At 42.4% G+C, this 16,743-nt stretch overlaps 1 protein-coding gene across 1 annotated transcript in view; it reads left to right on the top strand.

Annotated features, from left to right (window-relative positions):
- The window catches only part of ATP6V1G3 (ATPase H+ transporting V1 subunit G3), a 20,359-nt gene extending 5,828 nt beyond the window's left edge, over positions 1-14,531 (top strand). The window contains exons 2-3 of the mRNA XM_065937560.1: positions 6,300-6,400; positions 14,327-14,531. Of these exons, the coding sequence (XP_065793632.1) occupies positions 6,300-6,400; positions 14,327-14,500 (275 nt within the window). The 3' untranslated portion in view covers positions 14,501-14,531. The remainder of the gene's footprint in view (positions 1-6,299; positions 6,401-14,326) is intronic.
- The last annotated feature ends 2,212 nt before the right edge of the window (positions 14,532-16,743 follow it).

The following is a 16,743-nucleotide window of genomic DNA, read 5'->3' as shown; positions in this document are numbered from 1 at the left end:
GAGCAGAATGAGGGCGTTCCTTGAACCAGCATGGTTATATCATAATATTAACAACCCTCTCAAACCCAGGAGAGCTTCTTTTTCTCTCCTTCTATGTGGCAGAGCTTCCCAGGTAGCACAGTGGTAAAGAATCTGCCTGCCCATGCAGGTTTGATCCCTGGAGAGGGAAATGGCAGCCCACCCCAGTATTCTTGCCTGGGCAAGCCCATGCACAGGGGAGCCTGGTGGGCTACAGTCCATGGGGTCACAAACAGTGGTCTCACATACACACGCACACACACGTGGAAGAACAGAATAAAAATGGTACTAGTAACAGATAGAAATCTCCAAACACTCCCAAGGTGCCCTTGCTGTTTACACTAAATCAAGGCGACCCCTGCACTGTTTATGGCTATTTTTTTTCATTTGGATACTTACTCTTTCTACCCCACTCAACTACCTGACTTGGCGTCCAGTGCTCAGCGAACGTTGCTTCTCTGAGCCTTAGCTTCCTGGGACTCCTGTGACCAGTCAGCCCCGCAGGGCGGCTGACAACAGAAACGCATCAACCTCCAGGTCTGGCGGCCAGAGTGCAGACGCGGGGCGCTGGGGGAGGCGCGCCTCTCTGAGGGTCTCGGGGAGGACCTCCGCCCTGCCGTCTCCCAGCTTCTGCGATGGCCAGCAGCCCGCGCCTCCCCTTGGCCGGGAGCCGCGTCCTTCTGACACGCCCCTGCAGGCAGGCGGCCCTCGCTGTGTCTGCTCTGCGACCCTACGTCTGTGTCCAAAGTCCCTCTCCTTCTTTGTTTTCAAAGTTTTGTTTTTGATGTGAGCCCTTTTTAAGTCTTTGCTGAGTTTGTTTGCAATATGACTTCTGTTGGTTTTCTGGGGGGTGGGGCACGAGGCATGTGGGATCCGAGCTCCCCAGCTAGGGATCGAACCTGCACGCCTGCGTTGGAAGGCACAGTCCTGACCTCTGAACCTCCAGGGCAGTCTCTCCCTCTCCTTGTGGGACGCCAGTCCTCAGATAGAGGGCCATCTTAATCCAGCATGACCTCATCTTCACTTGACTACATCTGTAAAACCCTTCTTTCCAAGCGAGGTCACATTCGCAGGTACCAGATGTAAACAGACTTTGGAGATGTGTAAACACAGTCTAACATCCGCTGGTCATCAAGTTCACTGGACAGTCCTGCATCCTTATCTTATCTGCTTTTGTCAGTGAAAACTTCTCAAAGAAGTTGCCTGTATGCCTTGAATCTACATTTAAAAAATCCCATTTGCTCCAGAATCTCTAATCAGAACTTTGTCCCTCCAGCTCCGTCAGAGCCCCCTCTTGTCAAGTCCAGCAAAGTTGCTAAACCCAACTAATGAACAACCTCAGTCACAACTGAGTTCTTTCATCTCTGAGGCCCTCCCTCTTCTGGCCTCTGCAGCCCTGCTCTCAGGCTGGAGTTTCTGTCCTCGCGCCAGTCTCTAGAGAGGGGCCCCCGCCTGAGACGTGTCCTCTTCCGTATCCACAGACGACTCCTAAGAGATTGCATCTAATTCTGTGGCTTTAAATCTTGGCTCCGTGTTGATAATTCTCAAACTTTATGTCTCCATCCTGACCTGTTTCCCTGATCTCCAGATTTATATAAACATCAGCCTTCTCCCCATCTCCACTAGATGTTTAATAGGCATCACAATTAAACTGCCCTCTTGACTTTGCCCCAGAATAAAATGTTGGAGACAGCATTGGCTCACGTGTCCCTCCTGTTTATCTCTCAAATTTCTTCAAAGGATATATAACTCCTTGCTAATTAATTCCACGGCTGCTTTGCTATTTCCACTCATCATAAACATGTGTCTGAACCATCGCAGTAAGTTTCAGACCCATCTTCCTGCTTCTCCCTTGCCCCTACAATCTGTTTTTGTCACACCAGCTATAGAAATTCGTGTAAACCAGAAGTAGTAGAATGCCACATCTTGGCTAAAAACCCTCCACAGCTTTAGCATCTCAAGGACCCAAATCCTTATCATCCTCATGCGCTCTCTGTGTCATGGCTTTGCTGCTGCCTCTCTGATGTCATCTAACACTCAACCATTCTGCTCCCTCTGACCTGGGACCCACCATGAGGATGCCTTTACTGCTCCTTTAACAGGTCAAGGAGTGTTCCCGCTCGAGGGCTTTGTGTCTACTGCTCCCTCTGCCTGGGATGCTCTTCCCGTTCAGGTGTTTGCATGGCCAGCTGTCTTATTCCTTGAGGTCTCTGCTCGTGTATCTCGTCCTCTGAGAGGCTTGCCCTGTCTGTGTTAGCACCCACCCCACTCTCTGACCCTTAGGTGCCTTTGTTCTCCTGCACGGTATTCATCATCTTTGCCGTATTATATCCTTAACTGTCTCTTTTCTGTTTCTGCCACCCCCTATTGCATTACACAGATCCGCTTGTGGTTTTTGCTGCTGTATCAACAAGACCCAGAAGAGTGGGTGACTTCGTAGACAGACAGTAGAACTGATGGGCTAGATGTCTCTTATTTCCACTCCAGGGAATGTGTGTTGGCCGCCTTGTTGGTTGTTTTTTTTTTTTTTTTTCATTTTTATTTTATACTGGAGTATAGTTGATTAACAACGCTGGACTAGTCTCGGGTATCCAGCAAACCGGTTCAGTTACACCTATACAAGCATCCATTCTTTTTCAAATTCTTTTCCCATTCAGGTTATTACAGAATATTTTTTTAAACTTTTTACTTTCTTATTGGGGTATAGCAAATTAACAAGGCGATAGTTTCACGTGAACAGCGAAGAGACTCAGCCATGCATACACATGTATCCATCCTCCCCCGAACTCCCCTCCCATCCAGGCTGCCACGTAACGTTGAGCAGAGTCCCCTGTGCTGGACAGGAGGTCCTTGTTGGGTATCACTTCAATGCAGCAGGGTGGACATGTCCATCCCACTCTCCCAACCTGTTCCTCCCACCCTTTGCCCCTGGTACCCTAAATTAGTTCTCTAAGTCTGTGAGTGCTCCTGTTTTGTAAATAAGTTCACTAGTATCATTTTTTTAGATTCTGCACTTAAGTGATATCGTTGGATATTTGTCTTTCTGAAGGTGGTGTAATTTTAAAATTGGGAAACCTCCCGCACAAAGACCCCAGCTAGAGGTTAACAGGAGCAGATCTGAGGCACTCATTTTGCTTCGCCCTGGATGAGACAGCCGGCCTGAGGCTCCCTGCTTCTTGCCCTGGATGCAATCAGGCGGAACATATGTGGGCTATCACGGGCAGCAGCTGCCCAGTCCTTCCAGAAAACTGCTGTGCAAGCAGCCATCTCCCCGCGGCTCTCCTCTTTAATTGAATGAGAACCAGCAGGTGACCGGTGCCACGCAGGGGAATCAGACACACTCTCGGCTTGTCGCTGCATGATGGAGCTGGTGTGCGGCCTCTTAAGTGGAGTCCTGGATGCTTCTGGGGGCAGGGCACTTGGAGAGCTTCTTATTAGCATTATTTCTATGTGCTAGAGTCATGACTTTGAGACCAGTATTTTTACCTAAGATGCAATTAAGATGGAGCGCCATGATGTTTTATGTGCTCTATTGGATAAAACCGGATCCTGCAACCTATCATTATGTATCCTACAATCCATTCTAAGAAAATGTTGCTACATCTTAAATACATTTTTGTCCTAATGTCAGTGATGAGCGGTGATCAGAAAGTGGGCTGGGGAGCCCAGAAGAGCATACCGTGCCCACATATCATCTATTTGTTTTATGGATGATGTTCATGTTCAGTTGCCACCAAGTGGCTAGAACTGTAGAGAATTGGGAAAGTCTGTAGATGCAAAACGGGAGGAGTGTTAATTAAGCAGGAAAAGGTGAGCATTTCTGTGAATGTTCCACTAAGTCTTAAGCACTAGAAGAGCACTCAGGGTCACGAGACCTTGGCTTTTACAGAGAATTAACAGGAAAGTATCTGTCCTGAAGGAGGTCTGCTGAGTCCCACTCAAGTGAAATAGTCAGACACATTTCAATTTATAACTCAGGGACTCTCTTTATTCCATCCGTGTACAGTGACTAGCAAAGCAGGTTGTATATCGTGGGAAGAGAAATTTAGAAACCATTTACACTCAAATACAGCAGAAGTACACAAAGCCAAGTAGAGCATGTACCTAGATGAGAGACGAGTTTACATTAAGGCTTTCTCTTAATAAAATGTTTGAAAAATTAAAATAAATAACAAACATTCTTTTATGCTACTTAATGAGAACATGCTTATTAACTTACTTCTGTTGAAGTATCATTGATTTACAATGCTGTGTTAGTTTCAGTATATACACATATGTGTATACATATATATACATACATATACACACACATATTTATGTATACATGTATACACGTGGGCTTCCCTTGTGGCTCAGCTGGTAAAGAATCCACCCGCAATGCGAGAGACCTGGGTTCGATCCCTGGGTCGGGAAGATCCCCTGGAGAAGGGAAAGGCTACCCACTCCAATATTCTGGCCTGGAGAATTCCATGGACTGTATAGTCCATGGGGTCGAAAAGAATTGGACATGACTGAGTGACTTTGACAAACAATCAAAATACATACACACACATGTATATCTGTGTAAACACAGATCTGTATACATATATACATTCTTTTTCAGATGATTTTCCCTTCTATGTTATTAGAAAATATTGAATATAGTTTCTTTTGCTATACAGCCCATGTTGTTTATATTAATATATTTATATATTTATATATGCTATTGTTTAGTTCCTAACTTGTGTCTGGCTCTGCGACCCCGTGAGCTGTAGGCCGCTAGGCTCTGCTGTCCATAGGATTTCCAGGCGAGGATACTGGAGTGGGTTGCCTTTTCCTTCTCCAGGGGATCTTCCCAACCCAGGGATCGAACCCATGCCTCCTGCACTGAGGTGGGTTCTTTACCACTGAGCCACCTGGGAAGCCCATATTTATATTTAGTGGTGCGTACGCGTTAGTCCCCAGCTCCTGACTTACCCCTCTCCCCCACCGTCCCCTGTGGTAGGAATATTTATTTTCTGTGTCTGAGAATACACTCATTTAGTTCCGAGTCTACACCATGTAGGGCTTGCCAGGTTATTTACTAGAAGTAAATAACTGGCCAATGCAGGGGGTGTAGGAGACATGGGCTCCATCCCTGGGTACGGAAGATCCCCTGGGGGAGGGCACGGCGGCCCACCCCAGTATCCTTGCCTGGAAAAATCCACGGATAGAGGAGCCTGGCGGGCTTACAGTCCGCAGGGTCACCAAGAGTCAGATACAACTGAAGCGACTTCACGGGCACGCACTGCACCCTAAAACAAACCCTTGACAAAAACCATCAACAGAAGCTTAAGAGACATCACCAAAGAAAAGGAAGTATGTTGTCACAGGGGCAAAAGGATAAAGGTATGTAACTAAAATAGACAACAGATTTGGGGAAAATTAATTTTAATACAGTTCAGGATTTCTTCAAAGTTTTAATGCTCACGAAGCTTGAGTATCTGAAGGCGGGGGGTGGTGAGTGACTAGCAGAGATGACTGTTTCTCTGTAACCCCCAAACTTCCTCTGGCTGTCAAATAAAGTCATGTGCTTACCTAATGATCACCACAGCTCCACGCTTGTCTGAAACTTTGATCTTCGTTGCTGTCTGCTGGCTTAAGGCTTACACCTTTGCTCTTAATAAAAGAAAAGAGAGCTACTTAACTAAATCTCCTCACCATTAAAAACAATTGGTTTTACAATCACTTTCAAGTCCCCCTCAGAGAAAGCTGCTACAAAAAATATCTACTTTGATGTGTTGTGGGGCTTAATCAGACTTTCTAGAGTCAACAAACGGGAAGAGAAAAATCCAATAAAATACTTTAAAAAAATTGTGAGTCAGTTTGATAGAGTCTGAGTAGCCTGTTTGTGCACTTGGAGATCTGCCAGTATTAAATAGAATCCAGTTGGTATGGACTGAAGGATTCCTGGCAGCAAATCAGGACAGAAAATCTGACCAAATAATGTCTGCTCGAGTCAGTGACAACTAAAATCTGTTCCCTGACTGGTATTGCTGTGAGTAAATGGGCAGGTATTTTATTGAAACATGGATGTGTGAAAGAACATTGTCATGTCCATGTTCTAAAGAGTCCAATTGAAAAAAAAATCAGGGATTTTTCAATATCTATCATTTTTTTAACCAAGGGTGTCATCCTAGGGGAAAAAAAAAAAAAACCTTAAAAAAATGTAAGACTGCATACACATTTTTAAAAGTCAAGTTGAAAATTCCAGATGTGTTGAAAAGAAATATCACTCCTTCTGTGCCCCTGTTAATTTTCAGGAAAAGTCAAGCGACTGCGCCAAGCCAAGGAAGAAGCGATGGCAGAAACTGATCAGTACAGAATGCAGCGAGATGAGGAATTTCGACAGAAACAGGCTAAGGTGAGTAAAAGAGTCAGCACCAGCTTTTCTGCAGCATAGGCTCTAAGGCATGAATATATGCATTAATAATAAGATATTGATTCTTCTAAGTGTCACACATAACGTTGGTATCGTTTAGTTGCAAAGCCGTGTCTGACTCTTTTACAACCCTATGGACTGTAGCCCTCCAGGCTCCTCTGTCCATGGGATTTCCCAGGCAAGAATACTGGAGTGGGTTGCCATTTCCTCCTCCAGGGGATCTTCCCCACCCAGGGATCTAACCTGCGTCTCCTGAGTTGGCAAGTGGATTTGTCACTGCTGAACCACAAGGCAAGTCCATCATGCATGCTACCAGGAGGGAAAAATACACGGGATGCAGCAAATAGAGCTCAACCAAGGCTAAATATGGGGCTTCTCTGGTAGCTCAGCTGGTAAAGAATCTGCCTGCAACGCAGGAAAACCCGGGTTGATTCCTGGGTCGGGAAGATCTGCTGGACAGGGGATAGGCTCCCCACTCCAGTATTCTTGGGCTTCCCTGGTGGCTCAGCTGATAAAGAATCCGCCTGCAATGCGGGAGACCTGGGTCGGGAAGAGCCCCTGGAGAAGGGAAAGGCCACCCACACCAGTATTCTGGCCTGGAGAATCCCATGGACGTGGAATGAGTCGCAGAGTTGGACACGACTGATCAACTTTCACTTCACTTCAAGGCTGAATATCAAACAAAATCACTTTTTTTAAAGACTTTTTGATATGGATAGATCATTTTTAAAGTCTTTATAATTTGTTACAATATTGCTTCTCTTTGATGTTTTGGGGTTTTGGCCCTGAGTGATGTAGGATCTTAGCTCCCCAACCAGGGATCAAACCCATACCCCCCACAATGGAAGACAGAATCCTAATCACTTGATCGCCAGGAAAGTCCCTCAAACAAATGTTACAAAATTACTGATTTTACATTTTCACTTCCAAGGTGTTTTGATTTGTCAGAGAAAGTATCAGTCAGTAGTTATCATCTAACACAGTATAGGTTAAAAATCATGTTCTCAAATATACAAGCGAATGGAATTGGTTAAAGTATTATTCCTGCTATAGATTATCGACTAACACATTTAAGTAAGAAAAAAAAATTTTTTTCTGGTTGCTGTCTGTTGATGTTTACTAGTAGAATCAATAAAAAGTGTTGCACAGTGTTATGCAATGAGCTTGTTAGGCCAAATTTCCTTTGGCAAACTCAAGATGTACAAATGATCCATGTAGATGTTGTTGTAAATTGTTGAAACGTCTCCTGGTTTTTCCTTATGATTTCCTTTTCCATTGGCTGACTTCATTCAACAAATCTTTTACTAAAATATTAAAAAGAGCTTTTTCCTACACTAGTATGTTTAAAATATCTGCAGTTTACAGTAACAAATATAAGTGCATGAATTTTTCTGAGCTGACTGCAACACAGACTAAAAGAAACGATTAAGTTCCATCTGCCATAACTAAAGTTTGTATGTTTTCTTTTTGCCTCAACAAAATTATAAATAAAGCTCTGTGTAGAAGCTGGACATTGCAAGATGAACTACAAGCAGTCTGTAAATCTGTTTACAACTTTGATTTTAGTGGCAGCTGGTGCAGAACTCAGGTAGGATCAGGTACATTAGATCCTACGGTAGGAAAAACTTTTCCAAGGGACTATTCCTTAAAGTAAAATGTCCTTTCTAGAATAAAGTGGGCAACTTAGCAAAAGCAACTCCTTCTTATCAATATTTGGAAAAAGAACTCATAAGATTCCAAGAACACACATGTACATAAACACCCTCCATGGTTGGCTCTGGGAATCTTCCCAAACCGTCAGCTCTGAAAATGGCATCCACTTACTTTTTACTCTGAACTTCAGATACTCGTCAAATGCTAGGGTAGGAAACAGCATTGCTTTATATTTTCATGAAGGATTTATGGAGTGAAGCCAACTATTTGAAAAGGAAATCATAAGGAAATACCAGAAGTCTTGTTAGCAGTAGACAACAAATCCACCTTGACCATTTGTAACTTTTTTTTTTTTACTACTTTTGTTGCCACTTGTTCTGTTCTGGCCAAATGTCTCCTCATTTTTCCCCAGAAGAATTAAGTAGGCAGCTGCCACTGGGCCTTTGCATATGCTGTATCTGTTCCGTGGATCTTCTTTAATATACATTCACCTCCCCTTATCTCTGTTTTGGTGTTAGCTCTTCTTATTGATCACCTTGCTTAAAATAATATCTCTGGTTAAAAAAATATGATCTCCGTTATAGTCAGAGCATTTATCACTACTGGATATACTATATATTTAAATTTTTTTTTTTCGCTTATTGTTTATCTTTCCTCCTGGACTGTTGCTTTCCTTGATATTGGAATAGCATCTGCTCCTCCACAAGTATCCAATGAATATTCACTCTACAAATGAATAACCGAACATCTCTTCTATGACTTTTTCTTTTTGAGTTCTATCATGTGTCTGTATATGCTTAGCCATATCTGACTCTCTGCGGCTTCATGAACTGTAGCCCACCAGGCTCCTTCGTCAATGGAACGTTCTCAGCAAGAATATTGGGGTGGGTTGCCACTTCCCTCTCCAAGGATCTTCCTGACCCAGAGATCAAATCTGCACTTCCTGCATTAGCAGGCAGATTCTTTACCTCTGTGCCACCTGGGAAGCCCATGACATATTAGGACCAAAAAAAAAAGAAAATAACCATTCTTGATGCCAGTCAGCTTTTCAGATCTTGTGTGGGACATTTCTAACATACTCATTACTATTTTTTTAAGTATTTACAAAACTGACCATCATTTTAGAAAGTAGCTGGGTTTACTCCCTTGAAATATTATTTCTCCAGAAGAATCTCCTACAGTGTAAATCTGGCTCAGGATATTTATTCTCTGCATCAGAGAGTCATTAAAACTCCCCATGGCTCTCATAATTAGAGCTCTAAGCCAATTTTACAGCTAGTTGATCAAAAGCTCACATAGAAAGGTCAGCATGTTTAGACCTCTGTTACCTCAAGTATATTGCAAACCACAAGCACGGATCTTCTCTCCTGGCATGGCTCCCGTATGTCAGACAGAGAGCTAGGCCACTAAAGCTCATCATCATTAACCCAGGGCACATAGGAGGTCTGGGAGGAGACCCAAGAAACCAGCTCTCTGTCTGTCGCTGGGGTTGCATCTTGCTGCTACTTTTTGGGGTTGCTTTTTAGCTCTTGCTAATGTATTTTCCAATTCCCCTGACTTATTAAGAGAAACAAGTACCCCAGTGTGGGCTGTATATCAGCGAATATCTTTATAACAAAGATTTACTGATCCCTTGCTATTTTCTTATTCCTTGTTTTACTTTACCACTTGCTAAAATTTCTTACCACTCAGCAAGGAAAAGGACCAAACTAGTAAAACAGGCAACAGCTTAGATGATTCTAGAAAGATGCTACACTGAGTGAGTGAAGTGAACGTGAAAGTCTCTCGGCCGTATCCAGCTCTTGGTGACCCCATGGACCATAGCCCCCCAGGTTCCTCTGTCCATGGAGTTCTCCAGGCCAGAATGTTGGAGTGGGTAGTCGTTCCTATCTGCAGGGGATCTTCCCAACCCAGGAATTGAACCAAGGTCTCCTGCATTGCAGGCGGAATCTTAACCATCTAAGCCACCAGGGTGTGAGAGACGGCCATCATTTATACTGTATGATTCCATTTATATGGACACAAAGTGTATACTCTATGATTCCTTTTATAGGATATACTCAAAAAGACAAATCTCTAGTGATACAGTTGTTACTTCAACCATCCTGCAGGACCTTGGAAAAGTTCTACAAAATAGCATCTTCCAATGAGGAGAATAGTAGATTGCTACCAAGGAAATATTAAATACTGTTAATGCCAATAAAAGGTGGACTGAACATGCATCTAAACAAAAGACCTAAAAATGATTGCCCTGGTCATATTGAAGATTTTTATATCTTTACTATTTCTTCCTAAATTCATATCATGAAAATATTTCTGTTTCCTTGAAGCAGCTACAAATTGAGAATGCAAAACTGTGTGAAGAAACTGAACCTCTGTTACCCTTAAACGAAACACAACTTACAAAGAAACGCATTGAATGCTGAAAGATTTCACCAACACTGTTGGTCATTAAGTTGTAAAGCTATGCACATCAGTCTCAACACTGAAGGTTTGCAAATTCACAAGGAGAAGTCCTTCAACGGTAGCCTGTGACCAAATGCACTGTTGTGCATCACGTAATATCCACTTCTATTTTACACAGTGTCCCAGCTATTCAAACAGCAGGCTTTGACCAGTCAGAGCAACAGAGCACAGGTAATGAGTTTCCTGTAACACCTGGTGACCCACTCACTGTCTTCCACTCAACGTGCGCATTGAACGTCTATCATGTGCCTGACAGCGTTTGAAGCAATTTAACTCATCAGTGGATGAGATAACCCTCACCCTGCTCCTTGTAGAGCTTGCATTCATTCATGTAACTCCTGCGTGGCTTAAACCAGCACTATCTTCAGATACAAATGGAATTCTTCCCAAGGAAGACCATTTAAAATGGTACATGGGGATCTCCCTGGCAGTCCAGTGGTTGAGACATCACCTTCTGATGCAGGGAGGTCAGGTACCATCTCTGGTTGGGGATCTAAGATTCTACATGCCTCATGGCAGAACAAAATAAAATAAAATAAAATAAAAATGGAAGCAATACTGCAACAAGTCAGTAAAGACTTTTAAAATTGTCCACATTGAATTCATCTTGATGTATGGCAGAAAGCATCACAATATTGTAAAGTAATTATCCTCCAATTAAAAATAAAATTTAAAAAACTATAAAAAATCTTTTGGGAAATAAAATAAAGTGGTGTGTAGTGAGTCAAGGTATCATATTGTCTAGGAAATACTGCAGAAACTCAAATGATTGTGGATCAAATAAATTCAGAAATAATATGCTTATTTACACGGGATGAAATACAGGAGTTTGGGTTATTAAAAGGGTATTCTAACATTTCTGAAAGTTTAAGATGGATTATACAAATTTTAAAGTGCAAGTAACAGTGATAAATCATAATAATTATTGCTAACATTTTACTGATTACTTGCTCAGTGCTAAGCTTCTGTGCTAAACACCACTTCATAATAAACATCTTCAGAAAATTATGTTGTCTTAACAAAGCACATTAAGAATACACCTAATGCTGGTAGCTGTCACCTGTCGTCCTGTCCCCACAGCTGTCAGAAACTGTCATTCTCATGCAGCTACCAAGCACTTGAAGTGCAACTAGTCCAAATGAAGATATTCTATAAATAAAATACACGCCGGGTTACAGGAACTTGCTCTTCAATCACTCAGTCGTGTCCGACTCTCTGTGACCTCATGGACTGCAGCACCTCAGTCTTCCCTCTCCTTCACTATCTCCCAAAGTTTGCTGAAATTCATGTCCATAGAGTCAGTGATGCCGTCTCTCATCCTCTGTCACCCTCTTTTCCTCCTGCCCTCAATCTTTCCCAGCATCAAGGTCTTTTCCAGTGAGTCGGTTCTTCTCATCAGGTGGCCAAAGGATTGGAGCTGCAACTTCAGCATCAGTCCTTCTAATGAATATTCAGGGTTGATTTCCTCTAGGGTTAACTGGTTGGATCTCCTTGCTGTCCAATGAACTCTCAAGAGTCCTCCAGCCCCACAATTCGAAAGCACCAATTCTTCGGCACTCAGCCTTCTATATGGCCCAACTCTCACACCCATGCATGACTACTGGAAAAACCATATCATTGACTAGATGGACCTTTGTCGGCAAAGTGATGGCTTTGCTTTGTAATACATTGCCTGGGTTTGTCATGACAAACAATAATGCAATAATTTTACACTTTACATTAAAATAATAGCATGGCTATATTGAGTTAAATACAAATATTGTTCAAGCTAATTTTTCCAATTTTTAAAATACAATTCTAGAAAATTTAAAATTACATTTATGGCTCACTTTGAGGGTATTACAATTCTGCAGGCTTTGCACTCATAAATCTGGTTGACTTTTTACAACAAACCCATCAAATAGGTTGTTACCTATTTGATGTTACCTCTTATTTAAAAAATAAAGATCCTAAGGCTGAAATGAAAATTTCCAAAGTCCAATGGGACAGTTGCAGTAATCCAGCCTAATAATAACTATTTTTAATACTTCTCCAAAGAAAAGTAGGTAATATTATAGTTTGATAACAGGGTGTCTTTTAAATTTTTCACTACTTAAGACATTGAATTTAGTAATGGTAATTTTTTTTTTGAGTTTGGTATAAAATCCAATATTGGATTTAGAGGAAATTTTTAATTTTGGTAGAACTACTTTGGTAAGTCGTTTTCTATTATTTTTCAACATCTTTATAGCAAGGAAAATTTCATCCACATGTCTGTGCTTCTTGTGTATTCACTTATCAAAATGCTATTTTATAAAAGCTATTTGATGTCTTAGAAGCTGTATCACTTCACAATGATTTTGTTTGAACTAGAAAGACCCAGTTGACTGAACTATAAACAGAAAAGAACTTGAACCTGATGCCTCAGTGACATTTGATTTCAAGTTTGGGACCCAGAAAGATCATTCGGATTCTAGAATTTAGAAGAGTCTAACAACCTTAAAGTGAAAGTCAATCATCAGTGGAGTCTCCTGGACTAAATTAAATGCATGTTTTCCCCAAACACTCGGGGAAGAGAAAAACAAACAAAAACCGGCTGTATCGCCTTCACAATCCCCTGTTCAAGAAAGGCTGGGTTTACGGAGGAGACCAATTAGGAGCTGACTGTTTGCTGTAGCAAACGGTAACCTTACAAAGGGTTTCACCGCAGAATCTCTTTAAATTGGTAACTCCTCGGGTAAAATTGTCTCTTTGCTCTTTCATACTGCTCATGGAAATTATATTTCAATCGTATCATTACTTGGCAGAGAAGCTAAGAGGCAGAGGAGACGACAGGAAATACTGATGATGACTGTTAATGAAGAAACAGCCAGAAAAAGATAAGTTACAGGGAGTTAAAGCTAACATGTGCAGGTCTTCTTCAGCGCACACTGGGCTTCATTGCTGGTAAACCCGTGGCACGCTGAAACTACTGAAGTCAAAAATGCATCGAATATACCTAACCCACCCATGGGCTTCCCAGGTGGCTCACTGTTAAAAAAAAAAACTGATGTCAGTGCAGGAGACATGGGTTCATCTCTGTGTCGGGAAGATCTCCTGGAGGAGGAAATGAACCCGCTCCAGTATTCTTGTCGGGAGAATCCCACGGACTGAGGAATCTGGTAGGCTATGGTCCATAGCGTTGCAGAGAGTTGGACATGACTGAGTGTCTGAACACACACAATAAATGATATATCTGGGCTTGTGAAGGTATCTTATGGGGCATATTGTGGCTGTATATTCCTAAAAAGACAGATTTAAAGAGTTCAGATAGTGTATTTTAAAAACTCACAAACCAGCTATTTGCTCTTTAAAGACCAGCAATAATGGGTTTAATGATGTCTTTCAACTTTATTTGCCAGACTTTTAATTCAGAAAGTAGGACACAGGAACCCAGTGGAAACTATCGTAAATACATGAAAAAACTTCTGAGCATGGTATTAATATAATGATTGTGAACTTGCCCTCAATTTGTACTGTGTGAAGGTCAACTTAGAAGTCACCTGCTGTGGCCAGCTTCCTTTTTTTTTTTTAATAGTTGATTTACAATATAGTTTCAGCTGTACAGCATAGTGATTCAGCTTTGACCTTTTTTGCAGATTATGTATTTTTTAGAAAAGTTTACCCATCCCACTCACAGCATTGGTGACCTTACCCATTCTCTGAGAAAATTCTGGAAAAAAAAATGATAATCCAAACTGAATTTAACTTTCAAAACAAGTAAATTTTAAAATGATGGACAGTGTAGTGAACTCTGTTTTCTTTTGGCAGATAATGGGCTCTCAGAGTAATATCTTAGAAGAAATAGAAGTGCAAACCCTAGGGAAGATAAAAGAACTGCATGCAAGCTACAGCAAGTCCATGGAAAGTGTGATCAACGAGCTATTAAGCATCGTCTGTGACGTGAAACCAGAGATCCATGTCAACTACAGACTCACCAACTAAATGTGCATCTGACTGTTCAATAAAGAGGCTTTCATGCCCCCTGGTTGTTTATGGCTTCATGTTTGTATTAAGAGATTTGAAATGTACATCTTAACTTTACCACACATCTACAGATTTTCATGTGACGTAACTCACACACGAATACCGAATTTAAAAGCAAACCAACAAAAAAGTTGTCATAGCTTTCCTGGTAATAGGTGTGACCTTGTCTTCTAATTTGGAGTAAGCGAAGAATCCAGAGTTGACTTATTTTTGACACATGAGCAAAAACATGGATTTGGCCATTTTTTGTGGGTGTGGGTCTTTTTTTTTTTTTCTAATTTCTTCTCCTCTTTATCAGCTTAGAAAATGTGTTCTTAGTTGTGGTTGCTAAAAGGTCATTTTTAAGGGAGATAGAACCATGACTCTGATATTGGTATAAAATTATTATATGTTAAGGATTTTATTTAACTCATTGATCAGTGAGGAAACCAGTAAGATGTTATCACTAGTTCAAAGAGGAAGACCTTCCTAGATAGAAAGAGAGATGATAGACAGAGTCATACACACATACATACATGTATACATACATAAAGAGAAATGGGCTATGTAACTATCCTCTCTGCCTCATCTCAACTAGGCAAATATTCTTCTCTTTCAAGCAGAAATTAAAAAAAAAAGACAGATGAGTTTCTAGCACACATGTTTAGGCTAAAAACAAACAAACAAAAAAAATCAAACAACAGAACAACAGCAACAATAAAACCTTAAAGGAGAAATAGTAGGTTGGGGTGTATGATGACCTGAGTGTTTGTATTCCCCTCCCCCAAATCCACATGCAGAAATCTAATCCCCATTGTCACGGTGTTTGGAGGTAGAACTTTAGGAGATAATCAAGTCCTGAGGCTGGCACTGTCGTGAAAGGGATTAGCGGCATCATTGAAAGAGACCAGGACTCCCTTGGGGTTCAGCGGATGAGAGCCCTCCGGCCAGTGTAGCGGACACGCCTCGATCCCTGGTCCGGGAAGACTCCCCATGCTGCAGAGCAACCAAGCCTGTGAGCTGCAGCCCCTGACCCTGTGAGCCCAAACGCGTTGCTCCGCAGCAAGAGGAGCCGCCACGGTGAGAAGCACTCGCGCCACGGCTGGAGAAAGCCCACACGGCTACAGGGCCGCAGCGCAGCCAGAACTAACGAGATAAAGGAGGCCGGGAGGCTGCCACCCTCCTTCTGCCATGGAAGGCTCCAGAAGCCTTCTGCAGCCTGGAGGAGGACCCTCGCTGAACCTGCTCATGCTGCCCCCTTCGCCTGCGACTTCCAGCCTGCAGGACCGTGGGAAGGAAGCTCCTGTTATCCTTAAGCCCCCTGGTCTGAGCCACTTTGTACAGGAGCCCCACTCCCACCCTCAAGGGACTAAGTGGGCCATTCAGCCCAGTTGCCCAGAGAGTCGTGGCTAACTTCTTAAGTTGTTGGTGTTGTTCAGTTACTAAGTCACGTCCGACTCTGCAACCCCGTGGACTGCAGCATGTCAGGCTCCCCTGTCCTCCACTATCTCCCGGAGTTTGCTCAAATTCATGTCATCGAGTCACTGATGCCATCCAACCCTCTCATCCTCCGTCACCGCTTTCTCCCGCCCTCAATCTTTCCCAGCATCAGCGTCTTTCTGATGAGTTCTCTCTTCGCATCAACTGGCCAAAATATTGGAGCTTTAGCATCAGTCCTGCCAAGGAATATTCAAGGTTGATTTCCTTTAGAACTGACTGGTTTGATCTCCTAGTTAAGGGACTCCCTAAGTCTAAGGGACTCTCAAGAGTCCTAAGTACCAGGTACTTCAAGTGCTATGCATAAATTATCTTGATTCTGTTGTGATGTGTAGTATTATCATCCCCACTGAACACAGTAGGAAATGAGATTGAGAAATTTGCCTGGAGTTGCTTGAGAACCGTGGACAATTCAAGGTTTCAGTCTAGAAATACGACTGCAATGTCCTCATGCCTCTGTACTTACTCTGCTGGCTCCCTGAAAAGTTTCTACGTTTACACCAGTAAGGTCCGAGGCACTCTGATTCTCCAATAACTTGTTGCTGTTGTTGTTTACTCACGAAGTCACGTCCAAATCTTTGCAACCCCATGGACCACAGCGTGCCATACCTCCCTGTCCCTCACCATCTCCTGGAGTTTGCCCAAGGTCATGTCCATTGAATCGGTGATGCTATTTATATGAGGACAAATTTTAATTCCAGTCCAAACAAAATTTAATTAGGAAA

Source organism: Muntiacus reevesi, chromosome 5 (assembly GCF_963930625.1).
Source record: "Muntiacus reevesi chromosome 5, mMunRee1.1, whole genome shotgun sequence".
NCBI lineage: Eukaryota > Metazoa > Chordata > Mammalia > Artiodactyla > Cervidae > Muntiacus > Muntiacus reevesi.
The sequence above is the reverse complement of the archived record's forward strand: the minus strand, read 5'-3'. Positions and strand labels throughout refer to the sequence as shown.